General features: G+C 39.3%; 1 protein-coding gene across 1 annotated transcript in view; it reads right to left on the bottom strand.

The window, feature by feature from the left end:
- Positions 1–2,186: 2,186 nt before the first annotated feature.
- The window catches only part of LOC141174670 (uncharacterized), a 43,445-nt gene continuing 36,694 nt past the window's right edge, over positions 2,187–8,937 (bottom strand). The window contains exon 8 of the mRNA XM_073659594.1: positions 2,187–4,522. Within this exon, the coding sequence (XP_073515695.1) occupies positions 2,910–4,522 (1,613 nt within the window). The 3' untranslated portion in view covers positions 2,187–2,909. The remainder of the gene's footprint in view (positions 4,523–8,937) is intronic.

Raw genomic sequence — 8,937 nt, 5'->3', positions numbered from 1 at the left:
ACTGAAATGTTTATGCATTACTTATATATAGCAGTAAAAGGAATATTCTTTGATATCATAGAAACAAGAGACAACTAAAAATTTTCATTGTCAGATTTCAATTCAGGAAGTCAAAATCATTAAAATGTGGCTCATTTCATAACTCAATCTGACAATTTTTGAAAATCTTATCATTATTTCTACATACAGTTATATGAAAAAGTTTGGGCACCCCTATTAATCTTAAGCTTAATGTTTTCTTAAAATTGGTGTTTTTGCAACAGCTATTTCAGTTTGATATACGTAATAACTGTTGGACACAGTAATGTTTCTGCCTTGAAATGAGGTTTATTGTACTAACAGAAAATGTGCAATCTGCATTCAAACAAAATTTGACAGGTGCATAAGTATGGGCACCCTTATAATTTTCTTGTTTTAAATACTCCTGCCTACTTTTTACTGACTTATTAAAGCACTTTTTTGGTTTTGCAACCTCATTGAGCTTTTAACTTCATAGCCAGGTGTATGCAATCATGAGAAAAGCTACTTAAAGTGGCCACTTGCAAGTTGTTCTCCTGTTTGAATCTCCTCTGAAGAGTGGCATCATGAGCTCCTCAAAACAACTGTCAAATGATCTGAAAACAAAGATTATTCAACATAGTTGTTCAGGGGAAGGATACAAAAAGCTGTCTCAGAGATTTAACCTGTCAGTTTCCACTGTGAGGAACATAGTAAGGAAATGGAAGAACACAGGGACAGTTCTTGTTAAGGCCAGAAGTGGCAGGCCAAAAAAACATCAGAAAGGCAGAGAAGAAGAATGGTGAGATCAGTCAAGGACAATCCTCAGACCACCTCCAGAGAGCTGCAGCATCAACTTTCTGCAGATGGTGTCACTGTGCATCGGTCAACTATACAACGCACTTTGCACAAGGAGAAGCTGTATGGGAGAGTGATGTGAATGAAGCCGTTTCTGCAAGCACGCCACAAACAGAGTCGGCTGAGGTATGCAAAAGCACATTTGGAGACGCCAATTTCTTTTTGGAAGAAGGTCCTGTGGACTGATGAAACCAAGATTGAGTTGTTTGGTCATACAAAAAGGCGTTATGCATGGCGGCAAAAAAAACACAGCATTCCAAGAAAAACACTTGCTACGCACAGTAAAATTTGGTTGGAGGTTCCATCATGCTTTGGGGCTGTGTGGCCAATGCCGGCACCGGGAATCTTGTTAAAGTTGAGGGACGCATGGATTCCGCTCAGTATCAGCAGATTCTTGACAATAATGTTCAAGAATCAGTGATAAAGTTGAAGTTACGCAGGGGATGGATCTGTCAGCAAGACAATGATCCAAAACACCGCTCCAAATCTACTCAGGCATTCATGCAGAGGAACAATTACAGTGTTCTGGAATGGCCATCCCAGTCCCCAGACCTGAATATCATTGAACATCTGTGGGATCATTTGAAGAGGGCTGTCCATGCTCGGCGACCATCAAACTTAACTGAACTGGAATTGTTTTGTAAAGAGGAATGGTCAAAAATACCTTCATCCAGGATCCAGGAACTCATTAAAAGCTACAGGAAGCGACTAGAGGCTGTTATTTTTGCAAAAGGAGGATCTACTAAATATTAATGTCACTTTTCTGGTGAGGTGCCCATACTTATGCACCTGTCAAATTTTGTTTGAATGCAGATTGCACATTTTCTGTTAGTACAATAAACCTCATTTCAAGGCAGAAACATTACTGTGTCCAACAGTTATTACATATATCAAACTGAAATAGCTGTTGCAAAAACACCAATTTTAAGAAAACATTAAGCTTAAGATTAATAGGGGTGCCCAAACTTTTTCATATAACTCTATGTAAAACAGTGTTACATGATCTGAAAGGTCTTTGAGCTAGTCGGGTAAAAAGTCGTTCAGCTGCTCACTCAGGACGTGCAGCATCTGTGCAGGTCCCAGTACCTTCCTCCCCTGCTCTGCACCACTCAGTTAGATAAATGTGAGACTGGAGGAGAGAGAGCAGTTCTCTCAGTGACCAGGAGGGGCACTGTTTCAGCATTCTCCTGTGTCACATGAAGCTGCCTCCAGTTTATTATTAGCAAGATTTTTTCTTGTTAAAAGTGTGTCTTAAAGTACAAAAAATACGGTAAGGTCTAAAGTAATTTCACTTTATTTAATTATACAACTGTCTTATGTTTTTGTACAATTTGTCAATAACATATTGTTTCTCCCTGTCTGAGTAATTTTTGATGGTCATCAAAATACAATTTTCCAGTAATTCATTTTTCACACTCTAGGTATGATAATGACTTCTCTCTGTGTGGAATTTTTGATGTTTAAAAGGGTTGTCCATTACTTGGACGAACCCTTCTCGTTCCTCATGTTTGGTTCTATTAAAGTAAAAACACTTATACAAACTTCCCATGCAGGCACCGTTCCAACGGTGTAGACACGTGCGTTCCCGGGGCTTATGTAAGGTTGTTACATCATGTGAGCCGTGCACCCAATTAATGCTAGCTTCACTGTCCCCAACTTCATACAAATCGAAAATCACGAGGAAGTCAGAGAGCAGCCAAAGCCCTGGCTTACTGCTGATGTTCAATACGCCCGAAGGCAGGGCCAGTGAAGTTGGCACTGATTGGACACAGGGCTCGTGTGATTTATCAACCTCAAGTGAGCACCAGAAATGCGAGTCCTATCACCGCTGGAATGTCACCAACATGGGAGGGGAGTATGAGTGTTTTTATTTTAACGAGGCCAAACATGAGGAATGACAATGGGCTGTCCTAGTAGTGGACAACACCTTTAAGAAGATACAATTCTCTTCAATCTTCAAACATTTCCAACATTTTGAACATAGAAAAGGCTTCTCCCCTGTGACTTTTTTGATGTTTATTAAGAGTTGATTTCCAAGCAAAACAGTTCCCACATTAAGAATATAAAAAAGGATTCTCCCCTGTGTGACTGCTCTGATGACTAAGAAGAGAGGATTTCTTCACAAAACATTTTCCACATTCTGAACAGGAAAAAGGCTTCTCCCCTGTGTGGGTTCTCTGATGTCTATGAAGATGCGCTTTCTGGTTAAAACATTTCCCACATTCTGAACATCTAAAAGGCTTTTCCCCTGTGTGAGTTCTCTGGTGATTAACAAGAATCCATTTCTGGTTAAAATATTTCCCACATTCTGAACAGGAAAAAGGCTTCTCCCCTATGTGGGTTCTCTGATGTTTGATAAGACTTGATTTCTCTGTAAAACATTTCCCACATTCTGAACAGGAAAAAGGTTTCTCCTCTCTGTGGGTTGTCTGGTGTATTACAACATCTGATTTCTGGATAAAACGTTTCCCACATTCTGAACATGAAAAAGGCTTTTCCCCTGTGTGAGTTCTCTGATGTTTGATAAGACTTGATTTCTCTGTAAAACATTTCCCACATTCTGAACACGAAAATGGCTTCTCCCCTGTGTGTGTTCTCTGATGATTGATAAGACTTGATTTCTCTGTAAAACATTTCCCACATTCTGAACATGAAAAAGGCTTCTCCCCTGTGTGAGTTCTTTGGTGTATAGCAAGATTCCATTTCTGGTTAAAACATTTCCCACATTCTGAACATGAAAAAGGCTTCTCCCCTGTGTGACTTCTCTGGTGCTTAACAAAATGTGATTTCTGTGTAAAATATTTTCCACATTCTAAACAGGAAAAAAGCTTCTCCCCTGTGTGGGTTCTTTGGTGGTTAACCAAATCTGATTTCTGGTTAAAACATTTCTCACATTCTGAACATGAAAAAGGCTTCTCCCCTGTGTGAGATCTCTGGTGCTTAACAAAATTTGATTTCTGTGTAAAATATTTCCCACATTCTGAACATGAAAATGGCTTCTCCCCTGTGTGAGTTCTCTGGTGTCTAACAAGAAATGATTTCCATATAAAACATTTCCCACATTCTGCACATGAAAATGGTTTCTCCCCTGTGTGAGATCTCTGGTGACTAACAAGATTTGATTTCTGGTTAAAACATTTCCCACATTCTGAGCATGAAAATGGCTTCTCCCCTGTGTGAGTTCTCTGGTGACTAACAAGAATTGATTTCTTGTTAAAACATTTCCCACATTCTGAACAAGAAAATGGCTTCTCCCCTGTGTGACTTCTCTGGTGTCTAACAAGATCTGATTTCTGGTTAAAACATTTCCCACACTTGGAACAATAAAATCTATTCTCTGCTGTGTGAACTTTTTGATGTTTAAGAAAAGAATTTTCAAGGGGAAAACTATTTCCATATTCTGAACATAAAAATGGCTTCTTTGCTTTAGCAGCAGTTTGTTTTTTAATGCTTATTTTCTGACTATGATTTTCCTTAGTAGTCGGTAATGAATCAGAAGGCAGGACATATTTCAAAGGATCAGATGACAAATCTTTGCTGTGAAGGGATGATGGTATATCTGGAGTAATGGCATTCACTTCAATTGTATCTTGTGGGATCTCAAGATCATCCGGATTAAAAAGTGAAGATGTCAGCAGTCCCTCTGATCTCCTGGTACAGTCATCTGCTAAGAATAAAACCAATTATTATTTTTGAATAAAATATCCTTGAATTTTATATTTTTGAACATTTCTACTTAAACGGTCCATGTAAAAATATTTTAAAAATATTGAATTATTCACCAAGACCCTGACAGTTCAGTCTAATAGAAAACCTCATAGGATGAACCAGTGAAGCATGGTGTTCAACTGTTCATTTTGCCTCACAAATATGGAATAAAAAGCCACCAAACAATGTTATGTAGGCACAAATAATACCATAAAAACTTATACTCATCCTGCAAAAAACAATTCCCCTCTCAGGTCCATCTCCTGTCAATGGAAAAACCGAGGTTTCCACATTATTAGTGGCTCAAAGGCTTTTGAAAAGCAACATGGCTTCCATAAACCAATCCAGCAATATCCGCTCTCTCAAAGTCAAATCTGCCCCTCGCCTCTGAACATTGCAATGTGCCCAAACCACATTTAGCATCCATGTGTTTGGCATTACTATAGTAAGAAGAACCCACTTAATTTAAGGTATTCGTATCTCCTGGAGAACAATCTGGGCACTGTATGTTGGGCAATAAAATGGCATATTTGCAATTTTCACTCTCCAACATCCACTGTGTGTTAATTTCTGGAAAGTGGCTGTGGGGTCAAAATAGTCACTACTCCTATAGATTAATTTACTGAGGGTTATAATTTCCAAAATGGAGTCACTTTATGGGGATTTCTACTGCTCTGGTTTTCTGCCATTTTGTCATATTAGGGCTTCTGCAAATGGTGTGTCCCATCTCCTCTGGGATCTGCTCCTGGAATGTCTGCTTCTGTCACCTGGCGCCGACTTATTTATTCTGCAGGCAGCGCTGATGATGGAGGAGACGTCAGAACCAGAAGTTCTCTGTGGTACAGGCTCTGTCAAGCCACTAAGATGAGGCAGTAAGGGTGTGTGTGCTGTCCAGCTGGAGTAATCTACTCCTTACTTCAGCCAATTGGAAAGCACCATACCCTACTAAAACTCGAAGCATATTGCTGGACGCTGCCACATACAACCTTGATGTCCTCTGTGCTCAGCTCCCAGCTTGTGTATTTGTTTCCTGTTGTGACCCTGGCCCGTTTACTGACTACTCTATTTTCTGTGCTCTTCTGGTTCTGACCCAACTACCTGACTATTCTTGTCATCTCGTACCATAGAACAAAAGGTAACACTGCAGAGTAGATAGTGCTCTCTATTCATAGTAACCATCTTTTGAGCTGCCAGGTGACCACAAACAGTGCTCCCGTTATATTGTGCCTGCAAACTATTCCAGAAAAATCTGCATATAAAGTTATCACCACATAAAGTGACACACGTCAGATTTGAAAAATGATTTGGAACACCAAACTGTCTATGGAAAGGGGTTATATCAGAGTATTTTGGGCACTAACTACTATAGTCAAAAACTGTGACTATAGACAATAAATTATTTACAGAAATGATCAAACTCAACAGTCTTCTTCAGTAAAAAATTTGTAACTAGTGGAGAAACCTCTGTGGGGTAATTAGAGTATGGGGCTCTGTGGCTCTTGGAAATCTAAACTATCGTGAGGGCCAATAATAGTTTTATAATAGTGCAGAGCTGAAAGGGTCTTCTATTTAAATAAATACAATGATACCCGCGCTTACTAGAGTGCCTTTTGTCAAATTATAAAAGTTGCATGTGGAAGTTACACCCCCGTAGATGTAATAATCAAGAAAGATCAAGGGAGGATGGGACATCTTGAGGCTTCCGTCCACCTGCTCCTGCTGTGATGTCACACGCCGTTTGCCTACACGCGGTCCTGCAAGTGGCAGACGAGCCACTGGCCGGGGCTCTCTGCGTGCTTTACGGCGATCTATGCCTGCTGTCCTAAGGACTATTCCACCATATGAGTGCATCTATCCAACAGGGAGTGGATCACGGACCTTTTTAATTTTCTTCCCCATGTGTCACCACTAGATACTCCTTGTGAGACCATGCAGGGAATATTGGCGTTTGCTTGAGTGTGCCATTTTTGATCATAGGGGTTTTTTATTTCTACGTACGTGATTGCATGCTCATTTAAGTATTTCTTAAGTACTTCTATGTACACCAAGCAGGTTATTATTTTTGTATTTACTTTTTTCTGGCACAGCAGTGTTACTATTGTAACATGTTTAGTCTTATGGTAATTTCGTTTTACCTTCAGCTCTGTGTCAGCTGTGTTCTATTTGTGGTTGTACAATTTATGCACTGGTTGGAGACCATTCTGTAGGAACTACCACAATTGATTAGTATATCTCCACTTTTTCGTTAATACTTTTTCAATTGCTGTTCCTACAGCTGTCTCTCTTCAGCATGTTTAAAGGGGTTTTCCCACAAACAAAAGTTCATTCAAAAAATTGTCTGCGTCTGACCGTGTATGTAATATGTTCCGCACATGGTCAGTCACAGCCAATTTTAAAAATGAACTTTTGTTCATGGGAAAACCCCTTTAATGTTTGATTTGTGTAACTGATATGTGCTCTATCATCATATTAGCTCAGTGGCCAGTACTTTTGTCATGTCTTATATTTAGATCTTGGACATTGGAAGAGGCAATGGAGACCATTTTTCAAAGACTACCAGAGAGTTGCAGACTCACATAAGCAGGGCTGTGGAGTCAGTATGAAATGGACCGACTCAGACTCCTAAAATATATAATAAATTGGGTACAGTAGTTCAATGCAGGATGTGCTGTAAATTTTTTTATAAGAATTTGGGAAAGTTATGAAATGTCCTATAAATGTCAGTTGTGTTCCTGATCTAAAGATCTAGGCTTTTAGTTAAAATGAATCTGTGCCGCACTTTATGTACATGCTCAGACTCAGATGGACTCAGAAATAGAGTGCAAAAGGTCCAATGGCTGGATGTTCTAAAGGATAGAAATGTCCAAGAACGATGTGAGATTTTGCTAAATGAAATTCTCACTGCACAATTAGTAACAATTCCAAAAAGAAGGATGATTTGGAAGCATTTAAAGAGACCAGGATGGATAAGCACAGAACTTAAACACTTGTTAAAAAGGAAAAAAGAAATGTACATTTAATGGAAAGAGGGGGTCATGTCTAAAGAAGAATATATGATGTCTGCTGGGAATGCAGGGCAAGCATTAGAAGAGCTTAAAGCAAGAAAGGAAGTGAGGCTTGCAAGGGAGACCAAAAGGAAAAAAAGGGATTTTGGGGGTATATTAAAAGCAAAAGAAAATCCAAAAGATGTTATAGGAATTTTACAGAATGAAAAGGGTAAAATGGTCAAAAATGATGTTGAGAAGACCAGACTTTTAAATTCCTATTTAGCATCTGTGTTCTCTAAGACAGCAATTGTAATATCAACTGATCTTCATGGAGCTATTGTGAGAGAACAGAATCCATTTTGAGCATGTGGTATCCATTTTTTCTTGTAACTTCTGTGTAATGGTGATCTATTAACACTGCTGGGCAGGGCAGTTTCATATTTCTATTCATGCCCCTAAAGTACCTATCGGCTCATAACTTTTCCTGTGTCTGTGACACTAAAGTGCCTACATGTGCTAATAAACCAGAAATCTTGGGTACAACGTATAAGGATGTGATGTATTGATTTCCTGAGCGCTCGTAAAACAAATCTTATTAAATTTGGAGTTCGAAAGGCATAGAAGAGAGTGTATTTTGCTCACAGAATTTGGCGCCGAAAAGTCCCAGGACTAAATGTGCATTATACCATCCGGATCTAGAGTGAGGAGGACCCTCCAGTAAAAGTGAATTAAAAATCTGCAGCATTGGTAAGAAAGATTCTTACAATTGTATTTCACTTTTACTGTGAGCTGGTTTACCTCGAATCCAGGTGAGGTATTTTGCAATAGTCTAGTTCAAGAACTGGGAAGAGATACCTGTGCATTTTAAACTTTGTGCATGTGATCTGATCAGTGTATAAGTGTGAAATATAGTGGTACTTGTACTTGTAATTGCTAGTGTTGCTGTATCTTGTTTGGCTGTTGAGACGGATCAACTCAGCAGGAAGGGCATCTTTTACTAGTTGTATTGTAGGATCTGTGTTCTTTGTGACTGCCTACTCTACGCTAGTTATAGGATAGTGTCTGTGTGACTGCTTGGATAAAGATTGTGCTAGCACTGATTTTGAGGCAAGTATGGGAAACTTGTTGAGTAAATGGAGACAGAAACCCTACAGAAAGACAGCAAAAAGAGATTAGTTAGGGAACGTGAAGCCAAGGATTCTTTAACGGATTGTAAAAGAATGTTCAAAAAGGCTAAAATTCAGGAGGTCTGGTCTAGTCTGTATGTGTTCAGGCAGAAGCCTGTTCATTAGAGCAAGCATGGTCAAGACAACAATCTGAGCTGAGCAGATAGAGCAGGGGTCTCAAACTCAACCGGGTGAATGGACCACACATAGAAAAAAAAAAA

The sequence above is a fragment of the Phyllobates terribilis genome, unplaced genomic scaffold (assembly GCF_046119375.1).
Source record: "Phyllobates terribilis strain yellow unplaced genomic scaffold, ASM4611937v1 Scaffold_13__5_contigs__length_258822181, whole genome shotgun sequence".
In the NCBI taxonomy this organism is placed as follows: domain Eukaryota; kingdom Metazoa; phylum Chordata; class Amphibia; order Anura; family Dendrobatidae; genus Phyllobates; species Phyllobates terribilis.
This window is presented reverse-complemented; position numbering and strand designations above follow the sequence as displayed.